Source organism: Plectropomus leopardus, chromosome 18 (assembly GCF_026936395.1).
Source record: "Plectropomus leopardus strain MGB_pleo_1.0 chromosome 18, ASM2693639v1, whole genome shotgun sequence".
Classification (NCBI taxonomy): Eukaryota; Metazoa; Chordata; class Actinopteri; order Perciformes; family Serranidae; genus Plectropomus; species Plectropomus leopardus.
Window position 1 is genome coordinate 9,595,920 of NC_142193.1, and position 22,428 is coordinate 9,618,347.

Consider the following 22,428-nt stretch of genomic DNA (forward strand, 5'->3'; position numbering starts at 1 on the left):
ACAGTGAGAAAGTTAACCGTCTAAAAAAAAGTCATTTTATTCCAAATTTACACAGACAAACACATAAGGGGAGGGTTGAAAGGTTCAGAGGTATCTAGTCGTCCTCATCTGATGGTGGCTGGTCTGTTGCGGCATTGCGTTTCTCCATCTTCGCCATCAGCTCTGAAACACCATGAAAAATAATGGATTGAAGGGAATTATTAAGCGATGATGGGCATCTGTCGCTGTAGTTTTTGCGGCATGTCCTATAATTGGCACTAGTCTGTCCTTGTTGGCTGTTTTTCAGCCGGAGCCCATCGGTGAATGAAAACACTCTTGATTGTTCAGCTCAGTGCTTGAGAAGAGAAACAGGGAGGACAGCTAACGACTAAGTCAAGAGGGCATGAGATCAGAACAAACTTCTTATATCAAGTTCGATTAAATTTGAGCCATTGTGCTCTTTAGCAGAAGTGGTGTGTTCCTGTTTGTGTAATTGTTTTGCTCGCGCACTGTAAATACCCTCTGTTCTGCCACCATCGGGTTGTGTTGTTTCTTGGCTAACTGGCTGACTGGTGTCTTGAATCTGTCCTGTCGGTCCTCCTGGTTCCCTTTTTGAATGATGAATACAGACTGTCACCGCCTGCTGGTATGTTGGGCTGCGACTTATTTTCACTGTTGATTTATCTGTTGATCATTTTCTCGATTTATCCATTAGTTTATTGGTCTGTAAAATGTTTGAAGGTGGTAAAAAGTGCCAATCACAGTTTTGCAAAGCCCACGATGACGTCCCCAAATGTCTTGTTTCATCTACAACCCAAAGATATCCAGTTTACTATCATAGAGGAGTAGAGATAGCAAAATATTCACATTCAAGCAGCTGGAATCTGAGAATTTTGACTTTTTTCTTTTGTCTTAAAAAAAACAACAAACACTCAAATTGATTAATCGATTATCCAGTCTACTGGTGTGAAGCCTTATTTCCTTTCACAGAGGCCCAGAACATACATTGTGCTAGATGGTCATCACCAATTAAAAAAAAAAAAAACATTTAAAAGATAAAAAGCCTTTGCTGACACTACTCTTTAATGTTGATTTGGTGCGTCTGGGCCTTTAGAGGTCGTTTATTCCTCCTTTTCAAAGGTCTTTTGGCAGAATCCACTCACCTTTAGCAGGGTTGAAGACACCGTTGGTTTGAGCGTTGCACACGTAGCATCGCTTGGACTTGCGGTAATGCTGAAGTGCACAAGTCTCGCAGAAGTAGTGCCTACACCTAGGAGACAGTTAAGTGGTTAACACATTACAAAAACACAGCTCCAAACAATGAAGAATCAGAGGAAAAGAGGCTCACTTTGTGATGATGGGGTTCTTGAAGGACTCCCTGCAGATGAAGCACTTAAAAGGCAAATCCTCCTCGTCACTGCTCACCTCGTAGTTCTCGTCATCTAGAAGAAAGAACAGTTTCGTTCAGGAAGTGCCGCCACATAAGATGACATGAAATCCCCGACCTGACGTGAACTCACCATTGGCTCCATATCTGCCCTCTTCCAGTTCCCGCTCGATCTGCCAACCATGTTTGTAGTCTGACCTATCGTGGAGGAACTTGCAGCTGTCTAACAGCAGGAGAGAAGAACATGAGGAACACTGAACTGAATGGTTATGACGCTAAAAAGCTTTAGCTATTCAACAGGGGAGGGTACTCCGATACTTTACTGGTACAAGTCTCATACCCACCTCCAAAACCACAGAAACCAGTCTCCTTATAGTCTTTGCAGATGTCCGGCTGGTAGTCCCACCTCACTGTGGCTCTCAGGTGTTCAGGGGCTCGGATTGGTCCTTTCCTGTAAAAAAATGACACGTATTAACCATATTTGCTGAAAAGATTCTTTTATTTATGTTATATCTGTTATAATTGAAAACATCCAATAAAGATTTTATTCATATGTATCGACAAAAACTGATTATATATTAGCATTTATAGGTGAAGAGTGTCTTGTGAAAGCATACAATGAATATGTACTCACCTGACCATGCCAGAGGAGGCGTTACCCATAGTGGTATCTTTAGGCTTGATGAATTTTTGGTAGTTGTTGATGCCGCGGTAAATTTTGTCATCCTCTTTACCCTCGAGCTCCTGTAGAAAGGGGAAAAGGCATCACCTCATTAAAGGATAACTTACTGAAAACTGTGTGCATGTTTTAACATTTAAGCAGATGCTAGTTTCTACCTTAGAAAGTTGGTGATTCGATATGGTGATATTACATCATTCAAAGCTCAGTTGAGCAATATTTTTGACGATAAAAAATGAATAAACGTATTTAAATGAACAAAGAAACGTTTCATATATGTAGATTAAATTGTAGTTTTTTGCAAAAATGTGGCATCATGTATTGTCCTATACCTCTTGGATTTTCTGACTCCTCTCAAAGATCGCCTGAGCGTCCTTGTCTCTTTCTGTGTCCAGCTCATATGTAGCAGTTGCACCCATGTCCTCTGGTCCCTCTGGTTTCTTTTTTGGGGCAAGATTGAGATAATAGAAGAGTGAGAAAGATTTCTGCAGTTTTCATTTTCAATGACTGGGGGAATTAGGACCATTTATGCACTTATGGTTCCAACCACTCTTCCAAAACACAATATAAAAGAAAAGTCTCGACTCACTGCTGACCGCGTGGACTTGTAGGCAACAGTGATCTTCTTCTCCTCTTTGTCATCTTCGCTGTCACTAGAAGATGTTTCATTTCTCTCCACCTTTTTTGTCTGAACAGGGAGGAGACACAATGGGTCAGGTTAACCTCAGAATTAAATTCTAATAAGATTTCAGAATATTGTTATTTCTATGGTACCCTTTGAATCATGGGGTTGACTCGACTATCTTTCTTTTCTCTTCTGACCACAGAGCTGTGATCCTCATCACTGTTTCCATCTGAAAAACAAAAGAGTTTAACTAAATTTAAGACTTTTGTCATTACATCAGAATGCTGTTCTCAAACAGTATCAGTAGCATTCAAGCCCCCAGAAGATGATAGCTGGCACTAGATCTGCCTTTGCCCCCTGGTGTAAAGTAACTAAGTACATTCACTGTGAGCTTTGCTTAAATACAAATTACAACGCTAATGTCTGTATCTTTAAGCTGTGAAGCCACAAAAAGCAGGCTGCGCAAACATTTCATAAATCTCCGAATTCCGAGGGCACTGAAACGCAACACAAATGAGGCAACTGTTTAGTTTGTTTTTTGCTGTATTTTTTTTAACAGACGCAATATTTCACAACCTGCTTACAGAGTTGCTCTCATCTTTCGGTTCGTCTGGCTTTTATCAGGTAAATATAAAATATTATTATTGTTCTTATTAAAGACAGGAACACACGAACACATGAACACTTGGCCGGCGGACTGTGTTTAACATTTTAGGACCGTTAACGAAGCCTCAGCGTTACCGGCAAAGGGATTTTCACCCTCAAAAACATACAAGCATGAGCTCAAATACTGAGTAAAACCTTTGTCGCTGTCGCTTGCTTTTCTCTTTCGTCCAGAGAATTTCTTTGTCGATTTTTTGAACAGAAAAGTGCAAGGACCCGCTTTTGGTTCGTCAGACTCCGCCATCTTGCCTTCAGTGTATAAATAATAGCCGTTAGCACAGCAGCGTCCTCTAGTGTCGCGGAGTATTTAGCGGTCACTGTTTATTATTCATTTATTCTAAAATAAATACTTATTCGAAGTATTTATACATTAAGAAACTTAACGTTTAATGTAATTTTACATACAGAACACACACACGCGGTTTATGATGCATTTACATTCATTTCATCTAGATCCACAATAAGGTTTGTTGTGTTTGGTGCATACAATAAACATACCAATAATAAAAATAAAGGCAAAGTACATCAACAGTCAAGAACGTAAGTAAGGTGGGGACAGTGTTGTGCATTAATGTGTTTGTTGTTTATTCTCCATGTTAAAAAATGCAAAAGTAGATAATAAAAATAGAAGAACATAAATATAGAATGGAAAAATACAAAAAATATATATTTTTTTGCAATTGTTGTACATCCATCTGGCATATATATGTATTTTTTAATTTTTTATGTAATATTTTATTGCAATATTTTAACCTCTGCACTATTTTATGTCTTAGATTTGTCAGCATGATTTTAAGCAGTAAATAGAATATCATATGTAAAAAGGTGAAGCTACTGTTTATTGTTGTTTTGTTTTCCTTCTCCCTGTGTGCTGTGACACTATAAGCTGTCACTGTTACTGGGTGTCTGCCATGTTGTGCTACCTCTATAAACCCATTTTCCTTTAGGATATGAAAGTTAATACATTTAGTAGCCCAATGTAGGCTTACAATGTCTTCTTTTGGGATGTTCTCTCCACCCTAAAACTTAATGTTTCACAATTTGTTGTACTATGCAAAATGAAGGGATATCAGATAATAGTCTGTATACACATAGCAGCTTTAGAATGGTCATATAAAGCAAGGACAATAGAAATAAACAAATGAAGTGTAATAGAAAAATAAAACACCACAGATTTGAAAAAAATTCAAATGTGCTTCACTTTTACCAGAAGAGTTTCTGTTTTTTTTATGCTTCTGTCACAATGATTGTCAGGGGTGCTTTAAAAATGTATGTCAATTGAAAAACAACGCCTCAATTTGGGAACTTTATCCTTGATTTTGGAACATAATAATCCTTACGGACAAAACATAATATATTGTTGGCATGAGCAGATAAAAATAAAACCATGTATTTAAAAAATAACTGTGTTTACACAACCAATTAAAAATGAACAGAGGTGTATTTTATAGTGTTTTCAAAGCGTATTTCAATCTTAAAAGATATTTTGTACGAGTAATACAACCGTACGTGAAGGCATCATTTTACTATACTGTGCCAAGTGCATGACGTACACCCTGAATACGACCGGAAATAAAGTTGGAAATAAAAGTACCATTATTCGACAATCAGCACAATCAAGCGCAAATATGTGAATGGGATTTTATTTCGAAAGTGAACACCGGAACTTGTGCATTTTATCATCTCTAAGCGGACCGTGGCCGCTGCTGTGTCCTGTCCTCCTCCTCCTCCTCCTCCAGCAGCAGCATCATCCGCGGCTCCCCGCAGAGGACAGCGGGTGTTTGTAGGACACAGGGCCCGCGGAGGGAGGGGTCCTGGCCTGGGCACGGATCCCGAAGAGGCCCCGGGGCCGCCGCTGGATGGAGTCGGGCTGCATTCAGACAGCAATGGCTATGGGTCTGACATCGAAAAAGGCGTCTGCTCGGAGCGTCGGTGTGGAGCGAAAAAACCTCATCACGGTTTGCAGGTACACATCACGACACCGTCCATTTATACAGCAAGTGCCAGTCTCTGCATGCTGCTCAGGTCATTTCAAAGCCCTGACCACAATGGAGGGTGTTAATTTAATGCTGAGGTGAAACAGGGGGCAGCAGGACACACACTACATGGGAAATAATGCAGAAAAATGGACATATTTATAGAAATGCAAAGGATGAAGAGAAGGCAGGTGCGTTTTCACCTTCACATACCCCTGACATCACACCCGCTTAGACCTGGAATATTCCCAAGGGATTACTTTTCATTTTTCTGCATGCACTTTGCTATAACATGCCTCTAAAGCTCATATATTTGGTGTTATATTTATGTAGAACCCATTTTAAATCTCTCAAAGGAAAGTCTCTTTATTTTAACAGGTTGAAACACCTGCTTGATCCTTGTCTATACTGATAAATTCAGCTTCACAGCATAAAAAAATGAGGCTAATATGTCTATTATAGAGCTGGAGAAAAAAACAGTCAATATGTTTCCTCCTCCATCACTGTGAGTGCCTGAATGGGACAAGGGCATTGGGAGCAGTACAAGGACTCCTCCCCCCATCAGTGTCCCTCAGCCTGCACAGTACAGCCAGTGCTGATGGACTGTGATGTGTGGTGTCATAAATCACTGTCTTGTACTGTGTTCAGAGAGGTTAGTGTTGTACACTAATGTGCATCAGAGGGTTCACAATCTGAGAGGACCTTCAACTCACATTATAAGCTGTCCAGTAGCTCATAATTAACATTTTCTGAATTTAGTGCTCAAAAGTTACTGGGTAAGTAATGAGGCTTCTTCTTTTGAATGGCAGTGGTGTCATTTTTATCCACATGATTGATATTTGACGTCGTCTGTTTTGTATCTCAATGTGGCCAAAAGCAACATTTTTGTCTCCTTAACTTCCCTAAAATGAAGGCGTGTTTACTTGTAACCCCTAATTGCAGGTAGTCTTAAATGTAAATATGATTGGTGAGCAGTTTTCCCAAAAGACATGTTTTTTTCTTAATTTAAGTGTGATTTTCAGGGTGGTGAACAACATGAAGGAAGCGAGTATACATGAAAAAAAAGCAAAAATTAAGAGAAAAAAAAAATTTCCATACATACTTTTCCTTTTCATCCCATTCATCATCTTGTGACCCTCAGATTTTTGTTGTGACCCCTCAGGTTGGAAACCCATGATTGAAATAGCTGAAATAAAATATACTATAGAGTGAAGCACACTCAAGATATATTGTAGTATTTATATAAATATTATTTTTGGGATTGAACCATCTCTGAGGGACTCAATAATATAATATTTGTGATGGCCTCTTCATGTTATCTGGTGGTTTGGTCCAACATACATAACATGCACAGAACTTTGATATTATTATTATTATTATTATTAAATAAAGTATTGTTATTATTTTAAAAACTGCGATTCTCATTGTTGAATTGACAATTTTCTCTTTCCATGTGCCATAATTGTTAATGAAAATATTATAACTACAATATACATAAAGTGTACAATACCTACGTTAATGTTTTGCATTGATAATCCGTCAGCTGTTGTAGCTTTTATGTTATTATTTGAAGATATCCTTTCGATATTTTCTAAAACATTACTATAATCATTGAAGTACAAATAAACTGCAGTCATGAGTGGTGCTCCGGAAAATACATATCTGTTTTTTATTATGTCTTAAATTCATATTGCAACAATTAATCCAACTTTGGCTTAAAATGTGTCTTTTATATTAGAACTGCGACTAACAGTTATTTTCAGCGTCAATTAATCTGCAGACTCTTAAATTGATCAATTGATTCACTGCTAAGTCTCTAAAATGTTAAAAAATTAAATAAAATTAAATTACAAGACACACTTTTCCTCATAGAGCCAGAGGTGACGTGTTCAAATAGCTTGTTTTGTTCAACCAACAATCCAGAGCCTGATTGGGCTATTTTAATGACCTTATCCTGCTTTATTGTATTTTTATATTCTGTGATATGACCAGACTCGCAGGAATATTACAGCCTCTCTTTGATACTTTTATAGCGCTCTGGTTGAAATTTATTATAGCTTTGCTATGGATCTTGAATTGCAAATTGACTGTTGTCATAAATTGTAATGCAGACGGGGACATAATTATTTGTGTAGAGTGTGCAGGCGTTCTGCCAAAGTGCCGTCATGCATCCACATCCTGCTCTTAACTCTTTTCTGTTTTATTTTCGAAGACGTCAAATTGTCTTTGTCTTGGCCTTATTCACAGTGATTTTTTTCTTTTTAATGAAGAAGACAGACTCTCAAATAGACACACAATTAAGCATTTTTATTTCAGTACCTTTTTACTCAAGGTCCTGTCTGCATTTTAGCGACACGAACAGTGAAGCAAAACACACAACATCACACAGAGCATGCCTGCAAAGAAAAAAAAGTTCTCACAAGGGACTCACAACACAGAGAAAGATTAGCGAGGGAACAAAACACTGTTGTTTTCAGATCGGCCTGACCTTGCTAAGACTGATTTAATAATTTAAGCGTTTTAATGACAAAGACACAGGACGAGACATAAATAAATCCCAAACAGCTTTCCATCAGTAATGCTTACTACACAGTTTCTTTCATTTTCTATTGATCAACATGACATTGATTAGGTTCAGTGGAGGGCAACCTCTTCCAGGCGTGACTGTTTAGATGTCAGATCTGCATCTCCTCATGATGTTTCTGACCCTTTTGAAATGTTTTTTCTTCTTGATGCCATTCTTTCTGGTCAGATTTGATTCAAGTAGTCAAGTGTGTTCGTACAGTCTTATCGGAGCGAGATCGTGAATCAGCAGTGGGCCCCTGGCTGTGCACTAAAGCAGGCTGGGCGTCATGTTGGTGCAGGATACAGGATCCAGGCTCTGTCGTGCTGCTGAGACACAGCCACTTCCACAGCTTCAACTGCTGCCTGGCTACAATAACTACGCTGACGTTAGTGCTATATTAGAAGCCTTATTTAACCCTAATACATGTATGTGTATATATAAAGTCTGACCTCTTTTCCCTCGCTGTCACATCAAAATACAATCAGCACACACAGAGATTAACATTTCCCAACAAGTCGTTTGATAAAGTTATGTCTTTTTGGGGAAACTATAGAGAAGGGGGCTGTTTCTGTTCAGGTTTTGGATCGAGAAATTCACCTGTCACCTGTCTGTTGGGTCATAACAAAGACAAACTGGCATCACAGTCTTTTTTAAAAAATGTGTATTTACGTGATCCGGCCTAATGTGGGGCCTCAAGTACCAGGCACAGACGTCTGCTCAATGATTCAGTGCCTTGTTTACAGTGTCAGAGCCCATTTGAATGAGAAACACATATGTACAGCAATAGACATTTGGGTATACTATCGGAGAACCTGATCAAACATTTGCACCACCACAGGGAACAGATTCTGAACAGATTCAAGAGTCCTGTGTCAGCGTTACATTAAATGTTTAAAATTAAGAATTATAGCAGAGAATAATTAAAAATAATGAAAGAGACTGCTGTGTTCAGGTGAAAAAATTTGCAGCTTCAAAATGTCATTCAGGCATTTTTTAGTTTATCACAATTTTGTCACCAGTCCAAAATTTGTCAGATGTTTTCCTCATGTCAGCTGAGTTGAAGTAATAAATGGAAAAAGAATTATATTTAGCTGGTTTTTTTTTGACCTGAAAGCATCAGAAAATCCAAAGGAACTTGGTGGTTTTGAAGAGACTTAATAATATCTATGGTGTCCACAGTGACAGCAGTGTCATAGTGATCTACTGTATCTCTGTGCTGTTGCCACTAGCAACAGGTTTTATCTCAACAAGGCAGGGCCGAGCCTTTTTGCAGTCAGTGGGAATTTTTTCATGGTTTGTTTATCTGAGCAGTCACAGGGCAATTTGTTTACAGGCCACATGCTGTACTGTAATGCTTAAAATTTGCTGCTTTATTCTGGCTATGAGCTCTCATGCCGTCGTCCGAGACTGGAGGAACAGTGTTGCCACGGTGAACCTAAAAACATAGATAAGATGAGTGAGACTTGACAGGTGTGAGGTGAGGTGTCATCCCCTCAGCTGCGTCCTGTAAACAAAAGGAACAGGGAGTGAAAGGAGATGTGGTGCATCTTTGGCTGAGGTTTCCGGGGTGTGGCTCTGTTGTCGGGAATAAAATGTTCTGTGCGTGCTGTAGTAAACACAAGCACGAATTCATATCTTGTGGACATGCTTCTGCAAGTGGGTGGCTCTTTGTGCCTTTTTATTTGCAGAACAGTTACAATGGGCGCCACTTTCCACCTCTCTCAGTTCCATCATTTTTAAGGAATAAATAGAAAAAACCTGCATATGTGTGCAGCCTCCTTGATTTCTGAAGCTACACTTATTTTTACCATCAAGTATGTGAAATTACAGCACAAGTTTTTGTAGGTTTGACTAAACATTTGGGCGTCTCTTACTGTCTCACCACCAATTTCTCTGCGACACCCTGTTACTCTTCATTTGCTTTGCTGCTTTACACTCTCAGAATTTCTCAGCCCAACACCCTTGCTTTCCATCTTGCACCCTAATCCCTCTACACCTCCACTGACCATAAAACACTTTGCCTGGACGCTTATTCACAGACGGGGCAGATGAGAGAGAGACACGCCCTGCTGTAGCTGCATTTTCACATCTTTTCAAAGTCTGTTTGGATTCGGCCCAAATGATTCTTTTCTTAACATTTATCAGAGCGCACGGCATTCTTTCTCATGGCTGTTTGCGCAGATCCAGGACAGGACAGGACGCCTCCCTCGACAGTCCAGGACGATAAACAACAGCACTGACTGGTGTTACACAATGCTGCGGCCTGCGAGGAGTCTGCCTGTGTCATCTGATCCTGCTGGTTATGCCAAGACTAAAGAGAGAGACAGAAAGAGGAAGAGAGAGAAAGAGAAAGGAGTTAGGGGGAAAAAGAAAGCTCAGAGAGTTAATGTGAAGCTTGGTTTTGTGTTTGGCTGAGGTGTCACTGCTGATAAATGTAGTTTGGTTCTCCTAGGTGGTGCTGTGGATCAAACGCACTTGTGTAAGTACAGTAGAGGGGTGAGAGGGGAGAACAAGAGGGCATTTAAAGAGAAAGCTGAGAGTGGGCTTGGCGGCGATCCAGGCTGAGTGAGAGGGGGCACAAAAGAAGCTTGTTAGAAGGGCCCTGCAGTTGTTTTTCAGTGTCAAATCGTACCAAGAGCATGTTGCTATTCGACTCCATACATTTGCATTTGAGGCATGCCAGCAATTCCCCCTTCACATCAAAGTATTCCACTTGATTTCAAATAATCTACTGTAATGTTCCTTCTGAGATCACACTGATACTTTATCGAGTCAGAGAGGCCATTTTCAACAGCTGACTTTCTTCTGTTATGATTTTACATGCTACCAAATTAACAAAAGGGTAGCCATTAATCAGTGGTTCCCATACTGGGCCCTGGGAACCACTGGGGGCACTTGGTGGTTTTCCAAGGACTCTGCAGTCTGCATGATGACGAATTGCTTGATTTTTTTTGTTTCTTTCACAGGGAGTTAGCACAAATGACCAGATGCGACCTCACTCTTCATCTCAAGTTTTAGACAGACTTTTACAAAATCCTATCTAACAAAACGTGCCTAAGTCATGTCAAAGGAGCGCTTTCAAACAGACCTTTCTAAGAAGATCTAATGTGCTCACCGGCCTCACCTGCCAAGTTTTTTTTTTAGTTTGTGGCTCATGGTGGAGTCGGAAAACACCACATCCTGCAGCTCTATTACACCTTGAAATCTTTACTGACCTACTTAGTTTTTGCTGAAAACATTATGAGACAGAATTTAGATGCCACTGACCTGTTTCCTTGATAAATCCGGCACGACCAAACAAGTCAAACGTCCAAAAGTAAATTAAATCCAGTTTTGTCTCTCAGTTGGAACCGACCCCTTGCAGATGCTTTAGTGGCGCCCAAATGTTCTCTTTGATGGTTCTTCTTTCTTCTTCTTTCTCGTGACATTTTGTGCCAGTCCCCCCACCCCGCGATCAGGTCCCCTCTATCTAGAGCGTCTTGCGCTTTGGAAAGATGGCCTTCCGAAAAGAGGTGGTGGTGGTCCCTCTGCTGAAAGAGGCGCCCCCCAGCGCGATCTTGGTCTTCCCGCTGGTAATGGTGGAGGAGCCCAGCGATGTTGTGCTCCGGCCCCTGGTAATGGAGGAGTTCCCCATGGCAAGCTTGGACTTTCCCCTCTTTATGGTGGTGTTGCCCAGGGTTAAGGCCGTCTTCCCCTCGGTGAAACTGGTGTTGCCCATTGAGGAGAAGCTCGTCTTCCTGACCCAGATTCGACGGCGGGGTTCGGGGCTCACTCGACACAAAGCATCGCACACTCATGCAGCACGTCCCGCTCTGCCCCTCGGGGGTAATAGTAACATCAGCTGCAATCCAGAGCAGACCAGAATGCTACGCGTGGATAGCGCGACCCCCGTGTCGCATAATGCCCTTGTTGAGCTGATCGACGTGGGTTCTGGAAGGCCACATACCACCCATGTGTCCCTGTGAATGGACAGAGGCAGCCGTAGGTGGCCACAGCCTATCTGGGGGGACGGGGACAGTGGAGCGATTGTCCCATCTCCACGACGACACCGGACGGTTGAAGGACACATTGTTGCAAAGGGGGCAATCTGTGGTGACATCACTTTCTTCTGAGCCATTGTTCCCTATAGCCTCTGATTGTAAGACATAGCCTCTGTGTACGACCGTATGTACCATATGTAAAATGAGCTGCACAGTGTCAGATTTGATAAGAAAAAGTCTGAATGTGCTCATGTTCTTCACGCAGAGTTGAAGCTTTGATTGCTTCCCTCATGCATTTGTGTCGTCCCTCCGTATAAAATATGGGTGTGGTTCCCTCAGTTGGTGTTTACTACCCATACGTGTCCTCGCCAAACCGTTTTCATGTCATCACAGAATTTGAGTCTTTAATATCTACCACTTTTGTCGTTCAGGTGGTAGAATGTCTCACAAAAATTTACAAAACAATCAAGCCAAGCAGTGTTTAGACATGTTACTTTTATAAGCATCGTTACATCAACCAGCTTTTACAGTCCAAAACTGTTTTTCTGGTGGCAGCATAGTTATGAAAATGCAGGCATCCCATCAGCATGCACAAAAAATACCACATTTGTACCAAAGATGTCGACATGGCTGCACATGCACTATATACATGAGAACAGTGCTGATGACACACACACACTCTCTTGTGTCTCCACATACATCCCACACAGCTGTTTCACACTTTTCCCTCCCCTCCAAATGGACACACCATCAACCATCGTGTCATCTCTGTCATATTTGCATAACACACTCAGCACGACTTCGGAAACTCTCGCCCATGATTGTGAGCCCATTAGATCTGCAACTCACTTTGCACTTTGCTGCTTGGGAATCCACCTTGTGCAAACAGATAATGTCATGCCACACTGATCTGTACACACACATTGATCACAAACATACATGTAGCAGCTGTTTTTTATTGACTCTTGACTGACCTGCTAACCCTGACCAGATAGAAATATCCGCGGGATTTTAAGAGTGTGCAGGAATCATGTGTGAAAATCCCAGTAGATGTTGCTGTGCGTCTCTTTGCCCCTGGTGAGGGTGGTTTTGACCACTGACACAGACTTGGTCCCATGGGTGAAGGTCACAGTGGTGAGAGAGCTCGTGGTCTCCCCTCGTGTCACAGATGTTTTGCCCACTGCTATGTCGATGTTGCACAAAGTTATGGAGGTTCTGCTCCAGGAAATCGAGGATTTGCCCCAGGAGATGGCGTACTTAGTCCTCAGGATCGAAACCCTGCCTTTGGTGAAGGAGGTCTTGCTTGACGAGAATGTGGTTTTCCACTCATTGTTAGAGTCTTTTTTGGACTGCTTTGCTGCTTTGGGCGTCTTTGTCCCGGCTTCAGGGGTTCTTTCCATTTAGGTGTTCCGACGCTTGGACGTCAAGGCTTTGCGGAAGGACGTAGTCGTGGTTCCCCGGCTGAAGCTGGCCCGTCCCAGAGCCACCGTCGTCTTTTGCCTTTGGATGGTGGAGTCTCCCATGGAGGTGGTGGTCACTCCCCTGAAGATGGAGGAGTTGCCCATGGCTACAGTCGTCTTTCCCCTGGCTATAGAGGTGCTTCCCACTGCAAGGGCAGTCTTGCCTTCGGTGATGCTAGTGTTGCCCATCGAAGCGGTGGCAGTCAGCCCGAGCCCGTGCCTGGATGCCGGCTCCTAACATGCAAGCTGCATAACTGCCTGTAGTGCAGCGGGGTCAAAAGCCAAAGCTGTGGCCGCGGCTGCCCTAAATAGATCAGACCACCATGTATAGATGAGGGGGAGGGAATTATTTGATCATTCTTTGATGCTGGCCGGTCCCGCAGAGAGACGAGACCCAAAGGGACCTGGAAGCACAGCGTGCGCAAAGGCTGAAAAGACAGGGGGTTAATTGTATTGTTTTCATGATACCACTGCCAAAGCACTGAACGGGTACATTGTGCAGTACACAAGACAATTGGGGTGACCTCAGTGTGATAAGATGGCGTGGTCCCAAAAAAAGAAAAAAAAAGCTCTCCTCCCAGCTATTGTTGCGAGGTTCAAATACAGTAGTACGTTTGTCTGCTTGGGTACAGTACACGGCTGCATTTCAGTAGCTTGTGCAGCACACAACCGACAGAAAATTAAAATTCTTCACATATGTGAAGTAGAATGCTTTTCCATTGTATTGTTTTGTGTTTTTCTAACTCTGCTTTCTCTGTGTGCTTCTGTTTCAGATTCTCTGTAAAGACTCTCCTAGAAAAGTACACAGCAGAGCCCATAGATGACTCATCTGAGGAGTTTATTAACTTTGCCGCCATTTTAGAGCACATCCTCAGCCACCGCTTCAAAGGTAACACTGCAGGTAACATTTAGCAAAGGAAAAGATGGACAAATCAGTGAACATGACTTTGAATGCATGACTGAGGAATGGATACCTATAGCATATATTACAGTAGGCGTTAACCATGGAAACAAAATATTTTCAAACAGTAAAATCATGTATGATTGTAGAGTTAGCTGCACTGTTGTGGTTGCATGCTTGCAGAAATGATACATTGTTAATCTTGGACCAGGTTCAGGAAGCTGGTTCAGCTCAGATGGACAGCGCAGTTTCTGGGAATATATCCGGCTGGCGTGCAGCAAGGTGCAGAACAACTGCATCGCCAGCATCGAAAACATAGAGAACATCAGTACATCACGAGCCAAGGCAAGGATATCTTTATGCAGAATTGTGTGTGTGACTGTGTGAGTGTGTGAGTGTGTGTGTGTGAGTGTGTGGGGGGGTATTGCTTGAGGGAGCAGCAAAGAAAGCTCTCTGTTTCTACTCACTTCTTGTGGTTCCCCTACAGGGGCGTGCATGGATTCGGGTGGCGCTAATGGAGAAACGCCTGTCTGAATATGTGTCCACAGCACTTAGAGACACGAGGACAACCAGGTCAGACTCATGACCTAACGCTTCAACACATGAATAGACATCACTTTTCTTGTGCTGCTTTTAGACACCTGTAATTAGAATTTAAACCTCTTAAACCTTGCGTATCAGTATCTGAAAGTTCAGAGATGATAACCACCTCTTCACCTGACAGGAGGTTCTATGATGAAGGAGCCATCATGCTGAGGGAGGAGGCCCAGGTCCTGACCGGGATGCTGATTGGACTGAGTGCCATTGACTTCAGGTGAAGGCACACATGGCAGACTCTGTGTCTCAATACGTGAATACATGCTCCACAACACCCAAGACTTTTTAAACCAATACAGTTAGGTGGTTTATATTTGTAATATTTGTTTTAGTTTCCTGAGTTAGGTTTATCTCCCAACCTTTTCCTGGCCTGCTACTTTGTCTTTAGGGCCAATATTTGGGAATTAACCCTTGAACACCTGAGTCAATATCCGCTTTTTTGTGCTGCATTCAGATGCCTTTATCTAGCATTTAAATCTCTTAATCCTTGTAAAATTGGTTTGATTTTGTTCAAAAACAGAGGAAAGACATAACTAGCTTGACAAGAAATGTTATGGAAACTACAAACAAAAAGTAAAAGGTGGAAAAGAAATGATCTGAAAATTAGCTATCACTTTCTTGATGTTTCTCTTGCGATTTCTTTTGTATTATTCTGCAATTTTTGGGCCATTTCTTGTTAAGTTGTTTGTTGCCCTTCCATGTTTTTAAAAAATAAAATTATGCCAATTTGCTCAAGTTTCAAAGGGTTAAAGATTCTTAAATTTGTAACATATAGCATAGCATATACTATTTTAGGAGTGCAGGTACTGAAATAATGAGCTACTTCCAACCTATTGCCATTACTTTTTAAATAAAAAAATACATCAAATAAATATCAATACGTCTGACTCCAGCTCCTACATTTAGAAACTCTGTGAAGTTGTTAGGAATCATAATATGATATATTATTGCAATAATATATATTGAATAATATAGCAATGTTTTACTTTTTTCAAATGCAAAGTATGTCCCCCAAAGAAAACCCTCTCTTCTTTCAGTCTCTTCATTTGACTTCAGTCATATTTACTGCAGCACAATGTTTCTAGTGAACTGAAAAATCAATTGATTTCATTATTGTAGTGGGCTATCAAAAGATTAATTTATATTTGCAATATTAGTCTTTTATATCATAAAAAAGTGACAACTTGGCGCTTGTGTATTGATTTGATATTACCATTCAAACTATCATGATACTATGTTGTATTAATTTTTCCCCCACCTTGTAGTAGGTAAGTAGGTAGGTATTCATGAATAATACATTATGATGAGATGTGCAGTGTATGTACTTTCTCATGTTTAATGTATTTCTGTATCAGTTATGTAAGTTAAGGTATGTCTGACACACATGCAGCATAAAAGTGCCCTTTATATATAGCATATTGCATGTACTGTATACACATAAAGCCGAATATTCTTGCATACGTGGCTTACATGCTGCATTTTAATACATTGATATTTAATGATAATGTAAGCACTCTTCAGGTTTGTGACATAAAACTCTTTTTCAGCTACAGATCGTCCTGAAAAGCAAGGTCGTTTTTTTCTCTTTTTTTGTGCAGTTTTTGCCTGAAGGGGGAGACTCTGGATGGGAAATCCCCAGCTGTGATCGACTACACACCTTACCTGAAGTTCACTCAGAGGTGAGACTCACCCGGTCACTCCAATTTTAGCATCTCATTTGTGTGCATGTGCAAGAACTGTTGCCTCTCTGCCGCGTAGCTACGACTACCTGAGCGATGAAGACGACCGTCGCAGTGTGGACAGCAGTAACAGCGAGGAGAGTGTCCCCGAGCATCCCTACATCCCTCTGGTGACCGATGAGGAGAGCTGGAGCAACAAGTGTCGCAAGATGGAGCAGAGATTTAAGATTGTCTACGCCCAGAAGGTGACTCACAACAGCTACTACAACCATGTTGAAGCTGTTCAACCCTTTAAAACCTGAGCTATCTGGTTTGACTAGTTTCACAAATATTGGGAGAAGGCAATGAGCAACCTAACAAGACATGACCCAAAAATTAGCAAAACATTAGGGAAAAAGTTAAAAGAAAATTCCCTGTAAGAAAGGGGAAAAGGGGGGGAAAGTATTTAATTTATATATATTTTATCATTTTTTCTTTAAGATATAGTTACAAATGTAGTTTTCTGAATTTTCTATTCCTTTTATTGAGAATTTTCTTATAATCCTTTCCTCTTTTTTAAAATGAATTTTTTGGTCGTTTTCTTGTCTCCTTTCTTACAACTTGTGGGACATTTCTTGCCAAGGTGGTCATTTTTTTCCCCATATTTTTCGAAGGCAATCAAACCAATTTGCTCAGGTTTCACAGGGTCAAAAAGCTTGTGAAAGACATCTGAACGCAGCACAAGAAAACGATCCAGGTTTCAAAGGGTTAAATTATGGGCTTCTAAACCCACAAATCCCTGTCTCCTTACTTTCATGTTGCAGGGTTACCTGGAGGAGCTGGTGCGCCTGCGGGAGTCACAGCTGAAGAACGTGGAAACGGAGAACAAACGCCTGAGAGGCAAGGTGGAGGAGCTGACGGTCCAGAGCCAGCAGGAGAAGAAGGAGCTGGAGGCCGTCGTGCTGGAGCTGCAGGCACAACTGTGAGAGACACAATAACAAACATTGGATCATATTTACCTCATTGAAAAGCTCTAACTATAACCGTGTTCGTTCCTTCTCACATGAGCAAACATATTAGCTTTGTAGTATTATGTGATCTGTACATGATCAGCAGGGGTTAAAAGAGGAGTTAAAGGTGGAGTTTTAAACTAACTCTACAACTAGAAACAGCTGCTATTTTGATGGAAGATACTCCTCAGTAGAATATACACTTTTGTTAATAAAACTACTTAAACCTAGGGTAGGCAGAAAACTGGAAAAAGTTAGAAAAAAATACCAAAAATGGCAGAATTTGAAAATACACGCTCCGCCTTTGCCACCATGGGCATTTGATTTAATGTCAGACTGTCTTGTAGATTCTTTTTGATACGTTCATTTTCCTTTTGTTGATTGCTTTGCAGTGGAGACAGTTGTTTCCAATATGGAAATAACAAATTATCAGCCATTAATTTCAGGCTTTCATCAAAGGGATGTGCATCTGCATTTGTAGAACCGCCAATAGGAACGCCTTCTCTCCAAAATGACCTGTTACTGGCAAAAATCTCCCATCACGACCTACAGTTTCTAAAATCCCAAAAGTAGATCCAAGGGCCATCATCAGTTTGAGCATCCTCAAACCATCACATTTTCTTTCCATTACAACTGATGTTTTTAAACTCCCCTGTGAGCCGTGCTGATTTTAAAACCATGTTCTGGAAATTTGGGGGCTCTGTTGGATGCTGCCACCTTTGATATTCAGCAAAATATTTGCTTGCAAAAACAAAACGCATCGCCTCTGAACTGGTTTCTTTCTGCTCTGTGCTTCCTGCAGCTCTGCCCTCATGCCCTGTGATTCCTCTCATCTGGCTAAAGATCTCTCCATCCCGCTGGTCAACCAGTGGTCCACCATCACAAACAACCAGGGTGATGTCAAGCTTTTCCGCAGGTAAACTTACAGAAACAGCATGAATCTATTTTATTTGTTTATTTTCTTGAATCCAAATACATGATATTAGTCAATAAAACACATCGCACATGTAAGCAAGTGCTTATAGATGTAATTAATGCAAAGAACTTCAGATATTTGTGATGTTTATTGTCGATCAGGAGGAGTTTCCACAGTTTGGAGCAACTATCTGCTGAAGTCAGTCTGAACTCTGACTCCCAGAGGGCTGATGGGAGACAGAACGGAGACGCTGCCTGGACTTCAGCAGGTGAAAAGGCTTTTAACTGCTACAACATTCATCCCAATATATTCACTGCAACATTTAAATATGCAGGGATTTGTAGTGTGCGGTATTATTTTTTGCTGCACTTAAACTAGTTTATGAAATATTCTGACGTAACTGAATACATTTTTAAAAACTTTTTATTTATTCAACACAAGGACAATAGATAGAACACACAATAAAGTTCACATACTTCTACTTTTAGTCTTTTCATGTCCATATTCAACACTACAAAGCACATCTTCAATGGTGATATAACTCCCTAAAATGTATCTATTAACCCTGTAAAGCCTGAACCGTGCAATATTAGCCAGATTTCTAATTTTTGGACAATGACATGCTTATTGGCCTTTTTGACAAAATGCAAAAAACTGTTTTGAAAAAAATAATTTTCAGATATGGAAATAATTTGAAATAAATTTGTATTATATTTGATATATCAGGCAAAGGTAATTCATTTATCCCAAAAAATGTCCTTTTTAGTAATACATACATTTTTCATTGCAATTGGAACTCGTCAGCTGTTTTACCATATATTTTTTTATTTTAATTTAATTTTTCAGGCAAAGATGGACTTAATATTTCCCTTTGAAGACATTATCAGGAAAGTCATCCACCCTCTAAATGTTCTCTAGTTTGTGATTGTAAAGTTTCATGAGGTTGTGATTATCCCAGAGGTCACATTAGGTCATTTTACAGAATTGCATAGGTTTTTTTTGGAAAGTATTGTTAAAGTTGATGACATGGAGGTCACAAAAAGTCGCATATAAATTATCACACAAATTGAGCTATAGGGTTAAGTTGGCATATACCCCAAACTTCACCGTTTATAGTCCAGACAAACCAGTAATAATATAATAAAATATTAACTAAAGTTAAAAACAAAACAAAACAGACATGAAAATGAGAAACAAACAAAAAAGAACCACACACAAACACAGTGCATTGCCAGTATTTACAGGGATCAATGTTTATTAAAAGCAAAGTTAATTTCCAATTACCACTTTTCTTTAACATCCAAATTATTATCAATAGATTTAGGTTGTATTGCTTTATAGATTTAAGATATAATTCCCTTTTCTTTCCCCTTCTCTGTAGACAGCATTAACCATTCCTGTAGATTTGACTCAGTAGTAAAGAAACATTTCTGCTTGAGTAGGAATATATTTGCACTCCTTTCACTGCTGCATAAAAGCCTTTCAGAGGCAGCCACCCATGCACATGTACATACAAACTCATACAAAGGCAGACTTGATGGCTGTTTATGGTTTTTCAATGTGGGCAGCTTGAGAATGCACGATCACAGGCTCAATTTTATTGTGTTTTTTCTCTGTTTTGTCCCCATAGGAAAAGACAACACTCCCTCCATGCTGGGTCTGTGTGGCTCTCTGGCCTCTTTACCTAGCTCCAAGTCCCTGGCCAGCCTCAAGTCCAGCGAGTGTTTGGTCAACATCAGCACTGAACCCAGCCCCGCGCTCACGCCCAGCTAGGAGCTCCAGACCAACAACAGAGATTTAACCCCCAGCCTGTCTGCCTGGTGATGCTGCGTTGACCATAAACCCCTGACCAAAATCCCCCCGCTGCCACAATCCACCGAGACCATCAACAGCTCCGTGAGAACAGGAAAGTCATGACGCCAGCTCTGGATTTTTGTACACATGAGAGTGAAGTCATCATAAAGCTGAAAGGATCCATCTCTTTTGGTTCTTTCCCTTCTCCTCGCCTTATCCGCTCGACTCCTCTCTCACACTCTCCCATAACCACTTTGTACTATCTGTGAACCCTTTCATCCGACATCGTGCAATTCCTCTCCTGTCAGACCTTTTTTTCCAAAGCATTTATTTATTTCCTTAAATTGTTCTCCTTATTTGAATATCAGTATTCTTCCTGTGTGTTTGTGTGCCTGTTTTATTCAATATTCTTGTCAAAATGTAACCAAAACAGCACTTGCAGCTCTTTGGATGCAGCCACTTGCAAAGAGAGATGTGATGATCATTTTAAGAGATACAGCTTATACATACAAAGTGGAGGATGGGTTTTACAGACTGTCCTGGGCTATGTTTTATGGGTGGGACTGGATTGTATCTGGGGTCTGCCACCCCTGAACGTGCATATCATTCCTGCTTGAGTAATCAAACACTGTTTAAATATGTGCAGCTATTTGTTGAATCTATCAGATCTTAAGCTACCACTTCCTTTCATTTATTTGATTTGATCAAATACAGCAGTATGTTCTTTTTACACGCATATATTGGATTATTTTTGTTTGTTTTGTGTTGCAATAAACTGCCTTTTTCCATTATGTGTGTTTGTTTTGATCACAGTGTTGTATGGAGAGCAACACAGGAGGACAATGACAAAAGCAGTAATTTTAGAAATGACTCAGAAACATGAGTACAAATAACAAGACAGAGCCAAAAAAAATGTAGGAAAGAATATTACCGGAAAATAAGCACAAAAAAATAAAAAAACCAAAAGCAATAAGAAAATGACATTTAAAAGTGCTAAAAAAAGACATATTTATTTTATATATCTTATTATATGTTAAAAATAAAATTGTTATAATTTTAAATATAGTTTTCTGAACATCTTTTTGGGTAATTTTCTAATAATCCTTTCCTCTTATTTTTAATAGTTTTTGGGTAATTTTCTCCTCACCCTTTAATAATTTCTTGCAATTTTTTTGGACATTTCTTTCCACGTTTGGTCATTGCCTTCTTTCTGAATGTTTTCGAAAGAAATCACACCACTTTGCTCAGGTTTCAAAGGGTTTCATGGGTTGGAAAAGGCATCTGAAAGCAGCAAAAGAAAGCTGATGTTGATCCAGGTTTCAAAGGGTTAATAGAGGTGTTGGACTAAGGAGCTGGCTGAATGGACATGTGCTCTGGCTCCATCTTGTGGTCTGACATTGTGTGCTGTAACATATTGTACACATGCTGAGAATACTAATCTAAGGGTGTTACAGGGAAAAACATTGATAGCTTCAATATGAAAACAACATAAATGTTATTTTGACCAGCTTGGCCAGACTGGATTGTACAATGACTCATCTAGATGGATAAAAATATTTTTTGCAGAGAAAACATTTTAGTAAACGTGCAAGCGTCCATCCTGCTGACATGTGCATAACCAAGATGCTGAAGCCCCTTCCACCTGCACGGCTGCGGTTTTAAAGCAGACCTCGACCTTTGACCTCCCTGGGAAGAAGATGTAAGAAAACTGTAATAGTAATCAGGATGCTTTTTATTTTTTGTTGATTTTTTCTTGCAGTTGTAGGTGCTGATTGAGCCCTGCACTGATGGATGCACAAGAACTTTACCATGCTGCCTCTCAGAGAGTCAACAGGAGCAACAGATGGTGTATGAATGTTTTTCTTAATTCCAGTGAAATCGCTATCAGATACAGAGATGACAAAACATCTACACACCCACTGGATTCATGTTTTTTTCAAGTCATTTTACACGAGACCTTTACCTGGTACACATACATAGTATTTATTTCAGGACAAAAACTGCAATCCGCATAAGTACATTATAACACTGTAATCATTGAGCCCTGATGCAAACTTTGTTAAGTTCATTAAGATTCTGCCAAGGCCCAAATCTAAATTTTATTAATCTAGTCTAATTTGGGTATGTGCAGGTTGTATGACAGTGTTCAGACATGTTACATGACAGAAAAAAAGTTACCGTAAAACCCTTTGGTCATTATGCAGTCATTTGAATGTGGAATTCAGCTCCTGTAGAGT

At 40.4% G+C, this 22,428-nt stretch overlaps 3 protein-coding genes and 1 long non-coding RNA gene across 6 annotated transcripts; 1 reads left to right on the top strand and 3 right to left on the bottom strand.

Moving 5' to 3' along the window:
- Window positions 1-12: 12 nt before the first annotated feature.
- On the bottom strand, window positions 13-3,629 carry rnf113a (ring finger protein 113A). The gene is made up of 10 exons (XM_042504742.2): window positions 3,472-3,629; window positions 2,820-2,899; window positions 2,635-2,733; window positions 2,378-2,485; window positions 2,001-2,110; window positions 1,711-1,817; window positions 1,500-1,589; window positions 1,328-1,421; window positions 1,143-1,249; window positions 13-162 (listed from the first exon to the last, which is right to left on the bottom strand). The coding sequence occupies exons 1-10, from the start codon at window positions 3,575-3,577 to the stop codon at window positions 95-97; spliced, it is 969 nt and encodes a 322-aa protein (XP_042360676.1). The 5' UTR covers window positions 3,578-3,629; the 3' UTR covers window positions 13-94.
- On the top strand, window positions 3,280-20,982 carry rundc3aa (RUN domain containing 3Aa). 2 transcript variants are annotated; one of them, XM_042504736.2, is made up of 12 exons: window positions 3,280-3,294; window positions 5,024-5,299; window positions 14,089-14,216; window positions 14,428-14,561; window positions 14,704-14,789; window positions 14,941-15,030; window positions 16,412-16,492; window positions 16,572-16,737; window positions 17,296-17,453; window positions 18,284-18,397; window positions 18,559-18,665; window positions 20,028-20,982. In XM_042504736.2, exons 2-12 carry the CDS (start codon window positions 5,193-5,195, stop codon window positions 20,168-20,170), a joined length of 1,314 nt encoding a protein of 437 aa, XP_042360670.1. In that variant the 5' UTR covers window positions 3,280-3,294; window positions 5,024-5,192; the 3' UTR covers window positions 20,171-20,982. The 2 variants fall into 2 exon arrangements, with proteins under 2 accessions (XP_042360670.1, XP_042360672.1); XM_042504738.2 differs by lacking the exon at window positions 3,280-3,294 and having other exon boundaries at window positions 14,089-14,204.
- On the bottom strand, window positions 7,596-12,823 carry LOC148186434 (uncharacterized). Of its 2 annotated transcripts, none has more exons than XR_015774865.1 (2): window positions 11,143-12,823; window positions 7,596-9,310 (listed from the first exon to the last, which is right to left on the bottom strand). It is a non-coding gene; the product is annotated as an uncharacterized LOC148186434 (long non-coding RNA). The 2 variants fall into 2 exon arrangements; XR_006106703.2 differs by having other exon boundaries at window positions 7,596-10,186.
- zwi (zwilling) lies at window positions 7,596-13,715 on the bottom strand. The gene is made up of 2 exons (XM_088069391.1): window positions 12,830-13,715; window positions 7,596-10,186 (listed from the first exon to the last, which is right to left on the bottom strand). The coding sequence occupies exon 1, from the start codon at window positions 13,502-13,504 to the stop codon at window positions 13,256-13,258; it is 249 nt and encodes an 82-aa protein (XP_087925517.1). The 5' UTR covers window positions 13,505-13,715; the 3' UTR covers window positions 7,596-10,186; window positions 12,830-13,255.
- Window positions 20,983-22,428: the final 1,446 nt, after the last annotated feature.

Bases quoted from the DNA above. Each gene is read 5' to 3' on its own strand.
- rundc3aa (XM_042504736.2), top strand. From the start codon at position 5,193: ATGGAGTCGGGCTGCATTCAGACAGCAATGGCTATGGGTCTGACATCG. The intron at 5,300-14,088 runs GTACACATCACG...CTTCTGTTTCAG, and splicing joins AACCTCATCACGGTTTGCAG to ATTCTCTGTAAAGACTCTCC. The intron at 14,562-14,703 runs GCAAGGATATCT...GTTCCCCTACAG, and splicing joins TCAGTACATCACGAGCCAAG to GGGCGTGCATGGATTCGGGT.
- rnf113a (XM_042504742.2), bottom strand. From the start codon at position 3,577: ATGGCGGAGTCTGACGAACCAAAAGCGGGTCCTTGCACTTTTCTGTTC. The intron at 2,111-2,377 runs GTATAGGACAAT...CCCTTTCTACAG, and splicing joins GGAGTCAGAAAATCCAAGAG to GAGCTCGAGGGTAAAGAGGA. The intron at 1,250-1,327 runs GTGAGCCTCTTT...ACTGTCTCCTAG, and splicing joins AAGAACCCCATCATCACAAA to GTGTAGGCACTACTTCTGCG.
- zwi (XM_088069391.1), bottom strand. From the start codon at position 13,504: ATGGGCAACACTAGCATCACCGAAGGCAAGACTGCCCTTGCAGTGGGA.